General features: G+C 38.5%; 1 protein-coding gene and 1 long non-coding RNA gene across 3 annotated transcripts in view; one reads left to right on the top strand and one right to left on the bottom strand.

Moving 5' to 3' along the window:
- DEUP1 (deuterosome assembly protein 1) overlaps window positions 1–20,306 on the bottom strand; it is a 101,297-nt gene that overhangs the window by 26,808 nt on the left and 54,183 nt on the right. For both annotated transcript variants that reach the window (XM_008262709.4, XM_089332403.1), the window contains 4 exons: window positions 13,568–13,713; window positions 9,507–9,612; window positions 4,764–4,961; window positions 2,692–2,778 (listed from right to left, as the gene is read on the bottom strand). In XM_008262709.4, the coding sequence (XP_008260931.1) occupies window positions 2,692–2,778; window positions 4,764–4,961; window positions 9,507–9,612; window positions 13,568–13,713 (537 nt within the window). The remainder of the gene's footprint in view (window positions 1–2,691; window positions 2,779–4,763; window positions 4,962–9,506; window positions 9,613–13,567; window positions 13,714–20,306) is intronic.
- LOC149128495 (uncharacterized) overlaps window positions 16,504–20,306 on the top strand; it is a 63,665-nt gene continuing 59,862 nt past the window's right edge. The window contains exon 1 of the long non-coding RNA XR_016233510.1: window positions 16,504–16,579. This is a non-coding gene — a long non-coding RNA (uncharacterized LOC149128495). The remainder of the gene's footprint in view (window positions 16,580–20,306) is intronic.

Below are 20,306 nucleotides of genomic sequence, written 5' to 3'. Positions count from 1 at the left end.
CACTAAGCAACAAAACTCTAAAATCATGTCATCTGAAATCAGGAACTGGAAAATTTGCTAGCAATCACTATTATTGGTTAATAATTTCATGAAAGTTTTAGCAAATGTAATATGACAAAAAATAACCAATATGAATAGTGGAAATGAAGATATATTTTTATTGAGATGATTATAAATCTCAAAAAAACCCCAAGAAACCTCTACAAAAAACCTACCAGAATTAGTAAGATAATTTGGATTTTTTAATATTACTATAAGTTCCTAGATATGGAGAAAAGAAAATATTCCATCTGTAATAATGATGAGAATAGTAAAAAACCTGAAAATAAGTTTCAAAAGAAAGGGCATAGAATATATACAAAGAAAATTATAAGATCTTACTGAAAGACATAAAATATGAAGAAATGGAAAGTCATGTCATATTCTTGTATGAGAAAATTTATTGTAATAAAAATGCCAAATCTTTCAAAGTTAATATATACATTTAATTAAATTCCAAATAGAATCCAACAAGAAGTTATCAGGAGGAACTGGATAGCATTGAGCTTAATGTTCATATAAAAATTTAAATGGGGTTTCTATTTTAAATTACATGCAAAACTAGAATTCAAAAGGATTATAGGCTTAAATAAAAATTATAAAAGTATTTGAAAATTCTTAGAGGCCACACATACATCTAGAAATTGGGAAAACTCGTTGAAGCCACAAGGTAAACATATTTGGAAAACAAAATTTAAATCTTTTTGTGTGTGGCAAATTAATCATAAAGTTATAAACACCAGATTTAGAAAAGTACTTTTATAAATTGACAAGAAAATACAAATTATATTACATGACTGTGTTTTTTCTTAGGAAATTAGGAAAGATTAAATGATGCTTACTGACATTATATATATGGTCAAAAGGCAGTTTTATATATTATATATATAGTCATTATATCTAATATAACATATTAGATATTAGATATGTAGTCAAAAGGCAGTTTTGGGATGATGTATATAGTATCCATTTATTTCTGTAAAAGAACACCCAACTAATCCTCTTGTGATGTGTGCATGAGCAAGGCAAAAGTTACAGAGTGCTGCAAACTACCATGTGAGCACTGGATATCTCTGGAATCCAAACCAGGTATGCGGGTAGGGATGTGGCCAATTCATTTCTTTTTGATACATCTTTGTAGGTTTTATAGTTCTTGAAACACCAAAAACAAATAAGCAAAGCCTGCAGGAGCCAGAGTGAAGCAGGCTCAGCGGGGATTATGGTGACCCAGGACATATACCTAAAAACATCCAGACTGAAATGAAAACAAACAAAAAATCATTGTGTGAGCAAAAAGGACTCAGGTCAGGAGGCAGGGGACAGGATCTGATTAGGTTTTTGTGTGTCTGGTGTTTAGCAATGAGTCTTAGGTCGTGTGAATTTTCTTTAAAAGATTGGGAACAATCTTTTACATGAGATTACATGCTTTATTTTTTATCCATCTGTACTGCAATCACAGAACCAGAAGCCTAAACAAGAAGGAAGGTGCTTTTACTCTTTTGATGCCAGAATAATGAAGACTGTGAGAACAAGCACATAATATCACAGAAATATGGGATCATGGGGCCATGGAGAATGGTTGAAGATACTAAGGCAAAGTTAAACAATTACAATATGCATCTCTCTCTCTCTTTTTTTTTTTTTTTTGACAGGCAGAGTGGACAATGAGAGACAGAGAGAAAGGTCTTCCTTTTCCATTGGTTCACCCCCTAATGGCCACTGCGGCCAGAGCACTGTGCTGATCCGAAGCCAGGAGCCAGGTGCTTTCCTGGTCTCCCATGCGGGTGCAGGGCCCAAGCACTTGGGCCATCCTCCACTGCACTCTCGGGCCATAGCAGAGAGCTGGCCTGGAAGAGAGGCAACCGGGACAGAATCTGGCGCCCCGACCGGGACTAGAACCCGGTGTGCCGGCGCTGCAGGTGGAGGATTAGCCTATTGAGCCGCGGGGCCGGCCAATATGCATCTTTTATACTCTCTAATCCTCAGATGGTAGAAAAATTATTTTAGAATTTGCTCTCCAAGCAAATAAATAATAAGTGACAATGATATTTCATTATTTCAATAAAAATTCTCATATAAAATCAACTATTACATTAAATAATTGAAATGAGAAGCATCATGCATGGTTAAGTTGCCTTGTGTGGATATGGAGAGCCATTGGTTAAAACCAGGAGCTCTTACCTTTTTCTAGTCAGCAGCACGCACTGAATGTTTACTCGACATGTGACGTCGTAAGGTGCTAGTAATACAACCACTACTAAGAGAAGATCCCTGCTTGCCACCCAGCGGGAAGTGACAAGCTACAGAACAAGGCAGATGGGAAAACAAACCACGTGTGGATGGAACCATTCGTTTTGACAGGGGCTGGAAGGCTGACACTTGCATCTTGCCGGGTAGGATGTAGGATTTCAAGGCAACATCAAAGGCAAAAGCAAGGAAATTGCCTGCTTGGGAATGATCAAAATTGAGCCCAATCCAAGAAAAGGACAGGAGAAAAAACTAGAAATTTAAACGTTCAGCCTAAAGATGAAAGTAAATTCAACTGAATTGCAAAACAATCTGCTAGCCTAACTCCTGCATGCTGGGTGATGTCTGGGTAAATCCTGGCCAACCCATCTCTGTTCAAGTTACTGAATGGATTCAGTGTATTACCAGGTACCGTGCAGGGTCTAAATCTCCCATCATTCCTTTCAGATGTGTGTTTTCGGTTCTGACAGCTTTATATCTCATATCTGAGACCTGAAAGATTAGCAGATAAAAGGTAAATGTAAAATTCATATAAAAAGACTCAAAATTTGTTAAAAACTGGATTTTGTGAATACAGAATTTTGTAAGAGAGGGGAATGGAAACATTTCTTCCTAGGTTTTGATCATTACCAGTCAGGTTTTTCTGATGCAGTTCTCTGCTTACCAAGGACCCACTGGGCCTTCCTTTTTTGATCAACACTAAATTAAAAATAGATGCTTATAATCATGATTCATTACTTTTTTCCTTCCAATTCCAAAATTCTGTTCCTCATTCTGTTTTCTATTGTATACAAATTATCACCAGAATATCACAATTTTTAAAAACATGCTTATACAGCATCATCCATTAATTTTCAACACCTGATTGTTTTACAAAATGCAACATGATTTTCATGTTTAATTTTGTTCTTTCTCATATTCTTTCAAATTTCCATTTTTTGGTGACTATTTCATTCTGTCTCCTAATATATCTTTTGTTTCCTTCATTTCTTCTACTTGACAATACTTAGATATAGTATGTGTCCTTTTATTGATGTAAGACTTATTTATACATAGAACACTTGCCTTAAAAGTTATTTTTTGTAAATTATGAAACATATGCTTATTGACAAACCAAGAAAATACAAAGTTGCATAAAAGAAAATATAAAAAGCATTCCTCATCCAGCTACCCAGATCACTGCTAATGCTTGTGAAATATCCGTCCCTACGTAGGCCCAACCAGTACCATTATCCTACACTGTGCTGTCTTCCTGCATATTGAGTTAAGACTCATGCTTGGGCAAAGGCAGAACCTCTTCTGTTTCTGTAACTCACAGGATTTAAATAGTGGTGCTGTTTGTGAAATAACCCTCTTATGCCTAGAAGGTTACTGAAGCCTCAATAAATGTTTTTCTGCTCTCAAACATCTACTAGGTTGTGGTAAAAGGGCAGATAATTTCTGTGTTCTCTATGGCTGCCAGTTTGATAATGAGTAAGACACTGAGGGAATTTAAAAAATAAACCAGAAGGCCAGAAAGATGGAAGCAGGGAGGGAGGGAAGGAGAGGGGGAGGAGGAGGAAGGTGAAGTAACTTGCAGTGTTCTAACAGTAGAATGTGACTCTTGCTATTTTTCCTTTTGCACCATACTGTGCACTGGGTGAATGTACGGTAAATATGAAGTGATTTTCATGTTTCCACATTCATTTTTTAAAAGCCTAAAAGAAATGCATGAAACGTGGAGCTGGGTGGGAAACAGCCAGAAGAATATGGAATTGGAGTTTTCTTTTTTAAGATAAAAATATTAATGGAAGGCAATTACAGAAAAAGAACTGAAGGAAAAAAAATCTTTGATTAGAGCACAGGTAGGAGGTGGTTAGAGGTTACAGGAAAATGTTTTGATGAGGTTTTATGAGAAAATCACGGTGCTGTCACTCACTCCTCTCTGTGTTTTGATGACACTTTGCATTATCTCACAGAGGCTTTGTGTGCTTCCACAAGGCAGTCCTATGTGATGCTAGTCTCAGAAGTAACACTGAGCAATGCCATGCTTTTATTAGTAAATAATGAAGACTGCCAGTGGGTGTTGTGGCACAGCAGCAGGTTAAGATGCTGCGTGGGATGCCTGTATCCCATAGCAAAGTGCCTGGTTGGAGTTTGGCACTTCTGCTTCCAATCTAGCTTCCTGCTAATGCATCCTCGGAGGCAGAAGTTGTGGCTCAAGGACTGGGGAAGCTGCCACCTATGTGGGAGACCCGAATGGAGTTCTGGGATCCTGGCTTCAGTCTGACCCAGCAAATGGAAGTTCTCTCTCTCTCTCTCTCTCTCTCTCCTCCTCCTCCCCCCCCACCCCTCCCTCTCTTTCCCTCTCCCTCTCTCTCCCCCATCTCTTTCTCTCTCTCTGCCTTTCAAGTAGATGAAAATAAATAACTAAGCATTTAAAAAAATAAGGCTGCTTTGGCACTGAGGAAGAGGTGCTGTTCTGGCTGCTTGCATACCTGTTGTTTTGCTAACATTTTTTCTTTTATTTCCAATTCCATTTTTAACTGTCTTTCCAGAAGGGCAGCTTTCTTCATGACAGTTGCTATAGTGATCTCCTTCTGATGGAGCTCCTCTGTTAGGTCGGAGATTTCATTCCTCATTCTTTCCTGCTCAGAACTATGGTACTCTTCCTCCTGGTAGAGCTGGCTTCTTATCTATGGCAGATAGAAACCAGAAAGTAAGAAAAAATCCTTTGCTTATAGAGCAGCTTAATGCTTTTATTGGCCACATTCAGTCCTCCTGTCCTAAAACTTTGGCAGGCCCCACTGTGCCCTCCTTTTCTGGTCAATGCTAAATAAAGGGATGCTTACAATAATGATTCACTTAACTGTTTTTCCTTCCAATTCTAAAATTCCATGTCTCACTCCCGTTGTCTACTGTGTGGAAGTCATCACCTAGTACTGATACTACTTTGATAACCACTTTGACAGAAAGGTGAGGAAAATATTATTAAGCACTTACTATGGAGAAAAAATTAACTTAAGATTTTAAGGAACTCACTCGACGTTATAAAGCTAATAATTAGCAGAGACGGGACCAGACCCTTTGGCTCTTGGCTTTACATTCAGTGCCGTATTTTTGGACTGAATTATGCAGAGCTGCTTGTGAGTAAACTCTATGCTTTTCAGAACCATGTTATTATAAACTTCAAACCAGAAGTGTCTGTGAAAATTATCACTGCCTCCCCGCAAGCCTGTGGAGTTGCTTACATTATTGATCTTGGCTATACCTCCCATGTTAGGAGCCTCGACAGCATCTTGAGCTCCTCTCCACTCTTGTGCTTCCAAATCCAGTCAGGCATATGGTCCATTCTGTTTCTTATTTTATTTTAAACTTTTATTTAATAAATATAGCTTTCAAAAGTACAACTTTTGGAGTATAGTGGTTCTTCCCCCCATAACCACCCTCCCACCCGCAAACCATCCCATCTCCTACTCCCTCTCTCATCCTGTTCTTCAATAAGATTCATTTTTAATTATCTTTATATACAGAAGATCAACTCTATACTAAGTAAAGATTTCAACAGATTGCACCCTCACAGACACACAAAATGTAAAGTACTGTTTGAATACTAGTTTTACCGTTAATTCTCATAGTACAACACATTAAGGACAGATATCCTACATGGGGAGTAAGTGCACAGGTGTTGTTGTTTCAACAATTGACACTCTTATTTATGTTTCAACCCCTCTCGGGTCTCATCTCTGCTTTCCATTTTTAGTCCTACTGGCTTGGTCCAGCTGCTTAGCATCTTTCTAGAAAACCACTCATGGCTTCTAATTCTTGAGATTCAGAGATCAAGTACAGACTCAAAGATCTCCAAACAATCACAGTCCATTGGGGAAAACACAAACATAAGCAGACTATTGCGGCACAGGGCAGCCATGGATGTTAGCAGTATATAGTAGCGGGTTCAGCCATTGAGGTTAGTGATATATAGTGGCAGGTGGTTAACCCAGCCTGGAGATACCAAGACAGGATTCTCATAGGGTCGTCAGCCCAAACAGTGAAGGATGACTGGAAGACAGGCAGAATTCAGAGCTGGAGAAGGCTGCCAGGCAAAGATGCAGTGAAGGCATGAGTAAGAGCAATGCCCTTGTGAGCCAAAAGGAGTTTGAAGTGGCTGGTGCTTAGCAAGTTATGAAAAATAAGGCTGGAGAGGCTGTGTGGAGGCCATCCACAGAGAGATTTAGAGGAGTTTATTCCAGGGCACTTACTTTTAAAACTGAGTTTTTTTCATCTTTTTTTTTTTTTTTTTTTTTTTTTTTTTTGACAGGCAGAGTGGACAGTGAGAGAGAGAGACAGAGAGAAAGGTCTTCCTTTGCTGTTGGTTCACCCTCCAATAGCCGCCGCGGCTGGTGCGCTGCGGCCAGCGCACCGCGCTGATCCGAAGCCAGGAGCCAGGTACTTATCCTGGTCTCCCATGGGGTGCAGGGCCCAAGTACTTGGGCCATCCTCCACTGCACTCCCGGGCCACAGCAGAGAGCTGGCCTGGAAGAGGGGCAACTGGGACAGAATCCGGCGCCCCGACCGGGACTAGAACCCGGTGTGCCGGCACCGCAAGGCGGAGGATTAGCCTACTGAGCCGCAGCACCGGCCGTCATCTTATCTTTAAACATTTTAGTATATATATATCTTTAAAAGAATAAGAGCTTGCTCCCTGTCTTTTTGACATGGCTGGAATGCCATTATAATGTCTTTAACAGTTCTTCCACATCATCAACTCTCTGGGCAGTAATGAATGCTCTTTTAGTTTTTTTTAAGTGAATTAGGATCAAAATATGGTCCACTACTTGAGACTGACTCATGTATCTTTTTAAAGCCTCTCTCTCTGTGTTTGTGTGTTCTAAGTACTAGACATAAATCATCTTATTTGATACCCGTACTATCTCTCTATCTAGCAAATTAGAAACTTCAGATACATCACTTTTCAGAGTCCTATTCCTGGAGAAAGTGACCTGACCTGTTGCACTCCCCAATTTCTTGTAGGCAGGCACACAGGAAAGAGCTGGGTGTGGGCAGATGATGCCTAAAGCAGGTTTGGACAGAACACAGGTATAGAGGCCAAATTCATACATCTCCAGCCTTTATGGCACACCCTGTCATCTGACTCTATTCTTACTACTAACATCATTAGAATTTCACAATTGGGCAGTGTCTTAGAAATCACATGGTCTAATCCCATCATTTAACAAATTGAACAAGGAAGAGAACTGACTGGGCTGGAGTCGTCCAACTCTTAAAAGCAAAGGCAAAGACTAGGAGAGTGCCGCAAAATTATCCCAGCCTGGGGACAATGTCACAGGTGTCTTCTGTCTCTGGGTTTTCCCCTTACCATTGATTTGATGAAACAACAGCACAGTCCTGCAATTTGTTCCAGGCTGCATTTATTGATTGCATTTCAGTGGCTTAGTTTAGCATGTTCCTCTTAGAATGGAACTTTTGAAATGTAAAAAAAAGGGAATACAATCTTGTGAAAACGGAGCAAACTTTTATATTATTTTCACAATGTTTAGATAGTAAAACAATGTGCTGTACTACAATGAGATTGATTTGCTTGAGTTCTAGATGATTTTGGCTTTATTAAAAATGTGAATCTTATTACAAAATGACTAAAAATAGTTCTATAATAAAAAAAGAGAAAAAACAGTTGCAAGATTCATAAACATGCCTCTTGTTGTTTTCAGTATAAGAGAGTGAAATTGCTCCCCAGGAACACATCCTGGAAGGGATAGCTATTTAGCTATGATTCATTTGTTACCTTTTCTGCACAGCACTGTACAATCTAGTGGTCTCTCAGACCCTATAAAGATATTTGTGTCTCATGGTCTCTCTCTCTCTCTCCATGTCAAAACTGTCTGAAATCAGTAGGTTCCTTCTTTTAAAAAGCTTTATTATTCTATCTAAATCCATGAGGTTAAGAATGGTGTAACTATATTTTAGGTGACTTTAATCAATCTTTTATTATATTGTGTGCTCTGGAAACACCAGAACAGGTTTTCATTCAATCAATAAAACCATTTTCATGGGATGTGGTATTAAAGTGTTTACAATATAAGGAAAATAGACATTGATTCGTTAACACCTATTAGCTGTCTGATAGTCAACTCTTTGGAAGAAAGGTTCTTTTTTTCACACCATTGTATTTCCTACAGAAATTAGAATAGCTATGTTAGTCCTACCAGATTCTCAAAAAATATTTGTTGAATTAATACAACCAATAACTGAAAATATGGCTATGTACATTTATGGGGTAACTTAGCCCCATATTAATTAATTCATTCTCTATTTGTTTTCATTTACTGTGTGTCAAGTACTATGCAGGGCTCTAGTTCGTAATTCATAGTCATGCCAAGGTTTGTGTAATTTTTAGCAATTGTTTATGTTTATAGCATCAAATAGTCTCTCTGATCCTTAAACCTAAAGACCAGAGAGATGGAAAGCAGCTGTGATAAACTCATGGCCAGAAAGCCACTCCTGGATCTTCCTAGAGGGAGACCTGAGACCCAAAGTCTCTTCAAGGATAGTGCCTAGCTCTTCCTCATGCCAGTATTCCTAGCTCCTGGGAGGCGGCTTGGCACATGTCAGGAGCTAATGAAAAAAAATGTAGGTGTAACCAATAACAACAGCAACCAACAATGAAACAGTCCTTACTTGTGGCCAGGCCCTATTCCATGCCTGTTACATGTGTCATCTCAGTTATTCTAAGGGTATAAGACTGCTTAGATTCAGATCTGGCCTCTGCCACTTACTAGCTGTGAGTGTTGGGAGAAGTTACTTAAGTTGTTTGTGCCTTAGATTTCTCAAATGTTAAAATAGGATGTTAGGACTCACTGTATAAAATGGTTGTGAGGAATGAATGAACTGGCACATGGCAAGAACAATTCGAGTCGCAGCGTTACTGGCTCACTTAGCCCTCGCCGCATCCTCAGAGCTCTGGAGTCTGCTCTTGACGTTCTTGATACAAGTGGCTTCTTGCAAGAGCCACCAGCCCTCCATGTTTCATGGGCAGCCTTGCCAGTGGCAGACTAAGGCTTGTGTTCGCACAGAACAATGCTAGAATTCTCAGCTTGGGAGATTATTATTTTAGGAAAAAATATAGGAAGAAAAAGACTAGAATGGGAAGGGAGATTGTTTACCTATTTATAGGCAAAGATTTCATATGTGCCTAGAAGAATGGAGCTCATTATTTTCCATACCTTGTTTAATTCTTTTTCATGATTTGATTGATCTGGGGCCACTGAAAACAGCTCTTTCCTTTTCCTTTCTGGTTCTTTAATAGAAGGTGAATAAGATGATTCGAGTCTACAAATTAAAAACAAAATGAGTAGAAATTAATTTTAATTTGCTAAGTTGTTATGAGTATATTGTTAATTTAGACCATTGCAGGCCTCAGAAGCAGATCATTACTTTATTAAAAACATTGCTGGTTACAGAAATTGCAAGTCCTGATACATTCAGATCCCACAAGCATTTACATCTTTCACTGAATGTAGTAAATGGTTTTAATGGGGGAAAAAGTTAACAGTTAATATGGATTTTCAGTTATACACTAGAAATTGGCAGAATACTGCAATTGAATGTAGATAAGATTTTTGGATAAGGCCAGTTTCTATAATAGCTAGGGAACCCATTTTAAAAAAGGAAGCACACCCGACTTGCTAATGTGCTGTAGAAAATAACTATGTCATGAGCATTCTGAGGGGAACAACTTCATAAAGGTGATCAGAAGTGATTACATCTGACAGGCTAAGCAGAGAGAGCTCAAACACATCTATTCTTTGCCTGCTCAATTTATAAAATGGAATTGCAACCACATATTAATTCTAGAGAGAAAGCACAAACTAGTGTAAGAAAGTATGATTCCCACAGGAAGCATGGGAAAGTAAAAGCAGGCAACTTCACTTCCATCTGAGGCAAACTGGTAGAATAAAAGTCACGGACACTCCAGAATAAAGACAGGCAGATAGGAAATGTGGCACACTTCCCTTCAGAAGCCGGGCCTGGCTCTCTGGTGGAGACTGGTGTCTTGAGGACTATTCTTGCAAGTGAATACAATTTTAGATTTCCAAAGAACTTTTGAAAAGGTTCCACACATGAAAAACATAAAGCACACAAATAAAACAAAAAAACCAAAACCCAAATAATGATGGAACAGTAACTACTTTAAAGATTGAAAATAGCCGGTGCCATGGCTCACTAGGCTAATCCTCCGCCTTGCGGCGCCGGCACACGAGGTTCTAGTCCCGATCAGGGCTCCGGATTCTGTCCCGGTTGCTCCTCTTCCAGGCCAGCTCTCTGCTGTGGCCGGGAGTGCAGTGGAGGATGGCCCAAGTGCTTGGGCCCTGCACCCCATGGGAGACCAGGATAAGTACCTGGCTCCTGCCTTGGGATCAGCGCGGTGTGGTGGCTGCAGCGAGCTGGCCGCGGCGGCCATTGGAGGGTGAACCAACGGCAAAGGAAGACCTTTCTCTCTGTCTCTCTCTCTCTCTCACTGTCCACTCTGCCTGTCAAAAAAAAAAAAAAAAGATTGAAAATAGTTGGCCGGTCGGGGTGCCGGATTCTGTCCGGGTTGCTCCTCTTCCAGTCCAGCTCTCTGCTGTGGCCCGGGAGGGCAGTGGAGGATGGCCCAAGTGCTTGGGTCCTGCACCCGCATGGGGGACCAGGAAAAGCACCTGGTTCCTGGCTTCAGATCAGCGCGGTGCGCCGGCTGTAGCGCCATTTGGGGAGTGAACCAATGGAAGGAAGACCTTTCTCTCTCTCTCTCACTAACTCTGCCTGTCCAAAAAAAAAAAAAAAAAAAAAAAAAGATTGCAAATAGTTTCCTTCAAAAGGTGCATATTGATAGTGATGTCACGTGTCTAGGTTAGATTGTTTCCTTCTGATTGTCAAATATATATAACTGTGGGCAGTAGAGTATTGCGGAATGCAATGTGTCACTATAGTATTATCAACCAGGAAAAACCATCTTTAGCATTTTCTGTATATTTTCTTTCCCTAGGCAGGGTCTTCAAAAAATTCATGGAAAATGTGGATTTATGAGAAAACTATGGAGGCCTTCAACTTTTTCACATCTAAATAAACATCTAAATTCCATTTTCTATGTACTTTTTCAAGAATCCTCTTTGTGCATAAATAAATAGCCATTTCCTATAAAGTCAAAATAAACCATATACATTATTTTTCAGTTTCCTTTTGTTTCCCAACATATTTTACCCAATATTCTCCTAAATTGTTGTTTCAGGATTGGATTTAATTTTTTCTTATTTGCTATGATTTGGAAGCAGTAAAAAATGAAATTCATTATTTTCAAATTCTTCCTAAGCAATTATAGAGAGTGGAATGCTGAACTGACTGCAAAACACCTAATGGTGAACTTGAAAAGTTTTGTTCATGAAGGTAACAAATATCAAACTCCAGTGTGGACAACTGCAAAAAACAAAGCAATAATTATGCTAAGATAAATCAATAAAGGAGCTAGAATTTTTCGTGTAGGAAAATGTTGGAAATATTTTTAATAACTCAGAACCCATCAGTCCAAAATGCTTCTACATCCAAAAGTAAAAAAGGCTAACAATATCTCATTATTAAGAAAGTTTTGAAAATGAATAAAGTGATTAATACTTCTATAAAATTATTGTTTGTCTACTCCCAGTAGTACGGGCTGCTTCTCCTTAATACAATCACAAAGAAATGGAGTCTGAGTAAAAGAAACCAAAACAATGACGCAGAATAGCATTCATAGTGAGAACAGATTAAAAGGCTTCAAAATTTTCAGTGGGGAAGATGAATCCTGAGACGTCTATAACACAAGGAAACTGAAAAGTTAAATACAATACCTTTTCATCAAATCTCAGAATACCAGAACTGGCAGAAACCCTCCAAATGAGAAAGAGGTAGTTTGGAGACGAAAAAAATACCTAATTACATAGAGGATGGCAAACAGGCAAAGCAGAATGTTTGTACTGCCTAAACATACAAGTGCAGGACTTTATAGAGCAAATCGGGAATTGAAGAAAGATTGGCACTGTTTGGAATTCAGCAATGGCCTTGTAAGAGCCAGAGAAAGTACGCATAATGCTCTTCACAAAACTAAAGCTAGACACAGGTTAAACAGTGTGCTCTCCTCTGAAATTTCTTATGTTTTTAAGCATATAGTCATACATTTCTCTCAAGTTCACCACAGTGGAATAGCACCTTAGACATAATAGATACCCAACAGATTTATTAATGATCAGTGATGATGATCCTTAGCTTGTATATTGAGCACTCATTGTTGACTGACTAAAAAGCAATCTGCCATTGTTGGTGAGGCAAATGATAGGTCATTTCAAGGGATTTTGACTTGCCATTTGTTGTTAAGTGTAGAACTTCAAACAAAAAATATTAGGTCCCACAACTTCAAAGAAATAATTAATGCCTTTAAAACAATGTAATCTTTCATTAAAATATTCTTCACTGTATGGCTATTCAGTTATTAAGATCCTATCATTAGTGTGGCATTAGCTTTCTGGTTTTGAGAAAGATTTGTGTTTCAATGAGAATAAGAACATCAGTGAATGGCTAACACAGTTAAACTGTCTGCTCATAAGCATATACATTCAATAATCCTCAGCAGTCCCATTTTCTTTGTAGTTACAGAGTACATGATATCTGATTCTAAAAGAGGAGAAAAGTATATTTTAACATAAACCCTTTTAAAAAAAAAGATTTATTTATTTTTATTTGAAAGTCAGAGTTACACAGAGAGCGGAGAGGCAGAGAGAGAGAGAGAGAGAGAGAGAGAGAGAGGTCTTCCAACCGATGGTTCACTCCCCAGTTGGCCTCAATGGCTGGAGCTATGCCAATCCGAAGCCAGGAGCCAGGAGCTTCTTCTAGGTCTCCCACGTGGGCGCAGGGGCCAAAGGACTTGGGCCATCTTCTACTTCTTTCCCAGGCCATAGCAGAGAGCTGGATGGGAAGTGGAGCAGCCAGGTCTTGAACCGGCACCCACAAGGGATGCTGGCGCTTCAGGCCAGGGTGTTAACCCGCTGCGCTACAGCGCCAGCCCCTTAACATAAACCCTTAATGTAACTTGCAAAATGGTGACTGTGAAGGCCAAGGTAAATACAATTTTATTTTTAATATTTAATATCTAGTAATTAACAGCATGTCAATACAAAGTAGACTTTTATACACGTTTTTAATCTAAAACCCTTAAGATCATTCAAGCATTACGTTTTGAACAGTTTTTCTCAGACTGTCAAATATAAGACAATACCTTTTCTTATTTTCTTGAGTGTTTTGGTTCTCTCCGACTTTTAACAATTCTCTGTGTAACTGCAATCGTTCCATTTCTATAATTCGCAAGAGATCATCACGTGACTGCAACTCACTTTTCACCTCTGAGAGTCCTGCTTCCATGACCTAAAAAAAAAATCAAAGCCTTTCAATGTTCATTTTCTGATATCCTGATATACAATAAACTTAAAACTAACACTAATGAACCAGCCTAATATTAAATGAACTGATATTTAGTTATTTACTTCCTCTGTTTTATAGAATTCCATTCCTTCATTTTTTAACAAATATACTTGTATTTTCTGAACTTTAATTATGTGCTCTGAGGATATGGTCACAGACCCTGTCCTTAGTGATAAGGACAAGGAATAATCAAATGATCACACAGCCATGGCCATATTGTATGTAAACTTAAAAGACTGGAATATGAAAGTGTGAATAAGGTACAATGCATTAGCAGACACTAGTCTTGTTTATGTGATCCCTTTGACTCTTAATCCTATCATTATGATCAATTATGAACTGAAACTGATCACTTTGACTAGTGAGATGGCATTGGTACATGCCACCTTGATGGGATTGAATTGGAATCCCCTGGCACATTTCTAACTATACCATTAGGGGTAAGTCCGATTGAGCATGTGCTGAAGTGTACATCTCCTCCGTCTCTTATTCCCACTCTTATATTTAACAGAGATCACTTTTCAGTTAAATTTAAACACCTAAGAATAATTGTGTGTTAATTAAAGAGTTCAACCAATAGTATTAAGTAGAACAAGGCTGGTGCCGTGGCTCACTAGGCTAATCCTCCGCCTTCAGCGCCAGTACTCCAGGTTCTAGTCCTGATTGGGGCACCGGATTCTGTCCCCATTGCTCCTCTTCCAGTCCAGCTCTCTGCTATGGCCCAGGAAGGCAGTGGAGGATGGTTCAATTGCTTGGGCCCTGCACCCGCATGGGAGACCAGGAGGAAGTACCTGGCTCCTGGCACTGCGCCGGCCGTAGCGGCCGAAGTACTAGTGTCTGCTAATACTAACTGACAGAATTAAAAAGGAGAGAATGATCCAACATGGGAAGTGGGATACAGAGCAGACTCATAGAATGACAGATGTCCTAAACAGCACTCTGGCCTCAGAATCAGCCCTTAAGGCATTTAGATCTGGCTAAAAAGCCCATGAGAGTATTTCAGACATGGAAAGCCAAGACACTGTGGCAAAAAAAAAAAAAAAAAAAAAAAAAAAACAACCAAAAAACACCTAAATAAAACCTCTCTGAGAGTGAGATCCCAGAGGAAAGACGGGGTCATCAAAGAAGGAGGTACTTTTCTCTGAAGGGAGGAGAGAACTTCCACTTTGACTATGGCCTTGTCTAAATAAGATCGGAGTTGTCGAACTCAAGAGGCTTCCATAGCCTTGGCAACTCATGACAAGAGCCTAGGGTGATTACTGACGCCATAAACAAGAGTGTCAATTGTTAAATCAACAACAGGAGTCACTGTGCACTTACTCCCCATGTAGGATCTCTGTCCTTAATGTGTTGTACTATGTGAATTGACGGTATAACTAGTACTCAAACAGTATTTTATACTTTGTGTTTCTGTGTGGGTGCAGTCTGTTGAAATCTTTACTTAGTTTATACTAAATTGATCTTCTGTATATAAAGATAATCGAAAATAAATCTTGATGTGAAAGGGATGGGAGAGGGAGTAGGAGATGGGATGGTTGCGGGTGGGAGGGAGGTTATGGGGGGGAAAAGCTGCAAAAATCCAAAAGTTGTACTTTGGAAATTTATATTTATTAAATAAAAGTTAAAAAAAGAAATAAATAAATTTTAAAAATTAAAAAAATAAAATTCAAATTATTCCCATTCAAAAAAAAAGTGCAATGCATAAGATTAAATACACATACTTCTCAATTAGGAAAGATAATAACTGAGAGTAATCTAAAGGCAAAGCTGGCCAAGAAAATGAATTATTATCCATGATTCTACTCTTGCCTGGTGGTAGCCATACTTTAATCATTAACTAGGAATACCAGCAACCCTGTGGGTCCAGTGTTTTATTTTGTTAACAGGGGAGACCTGTGCAAGTCTAGAAGTCATTGGGAAGGATCCTGTTAGGAGAGAAAAGTGGGTAATGGTAATGGTGTCAGGTCCTGAGAAAGTGAGTGGAATGGGCCCAAAGCATAACCAGAGCTAGCTGCCTAAAGCAAAAGAGAATCCTTCCTGTCTTGCAACAAGGAGGAAGGAAGATGGACTGGAGACTCGTTTATTCTTCCAATATGGGGAGATTCAGAGACTGGAGGGCTGTTGTCTTCTGCGAGCATTTTCTTTGTGTGAAGTCAAATACTGTATCACATGCTGAGAGGGTAAGGGCAGGTGGAAGTCACCTATAACAGTAATTTTTGAGCATGAACAAGATTGAAATGTCTACAATGTGAATAGGAGAGTTGGCTGATTGGAAAAACACATTCATTGCTGTGCAGTGTCATGTTCCCATTGGAAGTTTGTGGCTATGGCCTGCTGAGTAATTTTCTCCAGTAGATTTTGCCATTACCAAGAGAGTACAAATGCAGTCATGCAATATGTGCCTTTTTTGACTGATTTCTTTCATTTAGCAAAGTTCTTTTAATGTTCATCCATGTTATACCACGTATTGATGGTTTACTCTTGTTTCCAGCTGGATAATATTCTATTACACGGATATGACTCATTTTGCTTGTCTGTTCATCAGTTGATGGACATTTGGGTTGTTTCTACTTTTAGATATTATGAATAATGCTTCTATAAAAATGTACACGTTTTTATAATAAATGCACATGTTTTCATTTATTGAATTATGTGGGTGGCATAGAATTGAGTTCACAGATTTAAAAACAAAACAATTTTCTTAATCAAAGCCTCAAATATATACTGTTTTCTAGGTGACCTAGACACCTAGATGCAGTGAAGACTAAGGGCAATACTTTGGCGCTAGAAGTTCCTGGATGGCTGAGAAGTAAGTATAAGAACAGATTCAAATTGGTGATTTACGACATGTTTGGATAAAGACTTGCTGGGAGAGTTAGGAGAGTGCCTCTGTTTTCAACAGTGAGGATTTTCTAGATGTTGATAAAAAGCTCAAACATAATGTTTTTTTTTTTATAAAAGATTTATTTATTTATTTAAAAGGCAGAGTTACAGAGAGGCAGAGTTACAGAGAGGCAGAGGCAGAGAGAGAGAGAGAGAGAGAGAGAGAGAGAGAGAGAGAAAGAAAGGTCTTCCATTCGCTATTTCACTCCCCAAATGGCAGCAATGGCTGGAGCTGGGCTAAGTCGAAGCCAGGAGCCAAAAGCTTCTTCCAGATCTCCCACGTGGGTGCAGGGGCCCAAGGACTTGGGCCATCTTCTACTGCTTCCCCAGGCCTTAGCAGAGAGCTGGATCGGATATGGAGCAGCCAAGACTCAAACCAGCACCCATATGGGATGACGGCACTGCAGGCAGTGGTCTTACCCGCTATGCCACAGTGCCAGCCCCCTAAAATAATGTTTAACAGTAGATTGCACATAGAAAAATTAACTTAATGTGAATGTCATACATTACTTTGCTCAACTGAAAAAGGTGATATCTGGGCTTTGCAAATTTGCTACCAGGGAACACTCAAGCATGAAGCTGTCTTTGCTGGGGAAGCAGGTTCTAACTCCAAGCCAGTGACATACTGTGTCACCATGGGCCAGAGTTAGCTGAAACTCTGAAAAAATCAGATAATTATAGTCTGTTTTTTTTTTACTGTTATTAGAAAATAATATCTATGAGTGACATTTAAAGACATCACTGAGATAGGAAAGAAGTGAAACAGGTATAAGAAATATATTAATATTAAAATGTTCATATTATAAATCGGTAATTGACAGGTAAATTAATGTGCAAAAGATTTTAATTATAATTGGTATTATATAAATTGGCTTAAAAGTATAAGAAACGTTCAAAAGATCTGTTGATACTGATAAATTTAGAATTGTTTTTTAACTTTGAATTTGAGTTGATATAAGAATTAGTATATTTATTTAACTAAGATGTAGTTTTGAAATTGGCATGGTTTTGCATGAAAGTTAAATTATTTGCCATTGTGTGCCAACTTCAGGAAGATGATTCTTTACTATTTGGTTCAATTACTGGAACATTTTTAAATTTATTTGAAACTAATATGTAAATCTTCCTTTTTAACTGTAAAATTTTGTGAAATCTACATACAGATCAGATATTTCAGATGAATATTGAATGCATAAATTGAGATATGTTTTGAGTGATAAAATACATCAGATTTCAAACTTAGTTTTAAAAAAGGTAAAATATCTCAATAATCAATTTTTACATATTGATTATATGTTGAAATGATAATATTTTGTACATACACTGTGTTGAGGACAATATACAATCATATAGGCTAATTTTAATCATTTATCTTTTAACATGGCTGCACAAAAATTTTAATTATATTTGTGGCTAGTATTATATTTCTCTTGGGTAGGGTTGCTGAAATCCCTTACTGATACATTAACAAGCAAACAAAAACAGGTTAACTTTCCTGGCACAGATATTAGAAAAATGCAAAACAATTTATTTTTGTCATTAGCCTCCAGTGGGAAATAGTGCACATTTACAAAATGTGAGTGTAGTGTAGCATAGTAAATAAATATATTCAATGGAATTAATATGTATACTGACACATTTCAAGGTTGTAGAAACACAAGTGAGAAGAGGTGATTCATGTGAAAACTCAGATGCATCTGGCATTAAAATGTATGGTAAACTAATGAGAATTTTAAATTTATTAAATGACAGTAATTCAAATTGAAATGGTTGTTTTTGCATTTATGTGCAAGATGTAGAATACTCTGCCATTTAACAGTTTTTAAAAAAGAGAAATTTCTTTCCAAATCCATGTTCTAGTTAAGTATTATATACTTCTATTTATTACCATTTGATAAGATATTAATTTTGTAAATTAAATTTAAGGCCCATCTGTTTAGTGAGAGATTTGCCCACTGGCTTGAGAGGAGCAGTGATTATTTTAAACCTTGACTCAACCACCAAATATAAATAAGTATCTTCTCAGTTAATATTTATCCTAAAATAATAGAAACGTGAGTAAAATCTGGAAGACAGGAAGGCTAAATAAAAGCATCATTTTCGGGGTCAGTGCTGTGGCGCAGTGGGTTAAAGCCCCGGCCTGTGGCACTGGCATCCTATATGGGTGCTGGTTCAAGTCCCAGCTGCTCCACTTCCGATCCAGCTCCCTGCTATGGCCTGGGAAGGCAGTAGAAGATGGCCCAAGTGCTTGGGTCCCCGCACCTGCATGGGAGACTTGGAAGAAGCTCCTGGCTCCTAGCTTCAGATCAGCTCTGGCCATTGCAGCCATTTGGGGAGTGAACCATCGGATGGAAGCCCTCTTTCTCTCTTTCTGGCTCTACCTCTCTCTATAATTCTGTATTTCAAATAAATAAAATAAATCTTTTTTTAAAAAAAGCATCATTTTCAGTATTTTTTCCCAAAATGAATCAAAAATACATATGGTGTTTTTCTTGAAGTATAAATATTATCTTTTAGACATTTCAAATTTTTTTGAATGAAATTACTTTACAAAAATCTTTTCATTAGAACTATACCAGATTTTGTTTGTTTTTGGTGAAACATGCTCCAGAATAATTTGGTTTGCTCTTTAATCATGCAGTTCTTTTGTAAAATATAAAATGGAGAGTCATAGTTTAATAATGTTCTAGATCCAAAGATAACCGAATTATTTTTAAGTGAACAAAAACTTAACCTCTTTATGGAAACAGTATAAATATCAATCATATTCCAGTTATCATTAATTATAGAAAACAGCAGAAAATAGAGAATTAATGGTGAAGAGTATGAGAAAGAGAACTTATTTTCAAAATTGGATGGAGGGTGTTTGTCAGTCTCAGCACTACTGACATCCTGAGCTGGGCAATTCTTCATTTGGGGCTGGGTACATTTCTGTACATTTTAGGATGTGTAGCATCCTCTCTACCACTAGATGCCTGTAGCACTCCTTCCCCTTATGACAACCAAAAGTGTATCCAGACATTGTCAAATGCCCCCTGGGAGGCAGCATCATCCCAGGAGGAAGTTACAACAATTAGGCAACTATTGCTGTAGCCTTTGCAACCTTTGGTATAAGTATTTCATAATAATATTGACCGTCATTATTATTTGGGTATTTCTTGTGCTAGTGCATATTTAGGAACTTCAATAACTTAAGGAAAATCAAAGGGGTTGACGTGGGCTTTCCTTAGCTTAGGCAGCCCACAGTGTCTTCTCAAGGCAGCCCATAAGCGTGGGGTCTGTAGAAATCATCGGTGGGGGAAGGGTGGCAGGTCAAATCCCGATGGACTTGGGTCAGGAGGGTAAGTCAGACAAGCAGGATCAGTAAAGGATAGGGTGACCTTGGCCAGCGGCTGGTTGGGGCCCTCCAACTTCCTGCTATACCTTCGGATTCCCAGACTGCATGCCCTCTTTCTTTTCTTGCTGATAGGAGTGTGCCAGTGTGAGAAGTGTGAGAAGTCAGGCTTAAGGCATTTCTTTGGAGGAAGGAAGAGATGGTGATCTGAACTGGACACATTAATTTACTGATCTCTGTCAATGTACACTCTTCCTGTGTTTGTAATCTTTTTCCTTTTAACAAGATTTTCCATCCTACTTCCTGGAAAAAATGTAAA

This window comes from Oryctolagus cuniculus, chromosome 1, assembly GCF_051225735.1.
Source record: "Oryctolagus cuniculus isolate XC-2025 breed Fujian yellow rabbit chromosome 1, ASM5122573v1, whole genome shotgun sequence".
Taxonomy (NCBI): Eukaryota; Metazoa; Chordata; class Mammalia; order Lagomorpha; family Leporidae; genus Oryctolagus; species Oryctolagus cuniculus.
The sequence above is the reverse complement of the archived record's forward strand: the minus strand, read 5'-3'. Positions and strand labels throughout refer to the sequence as shown.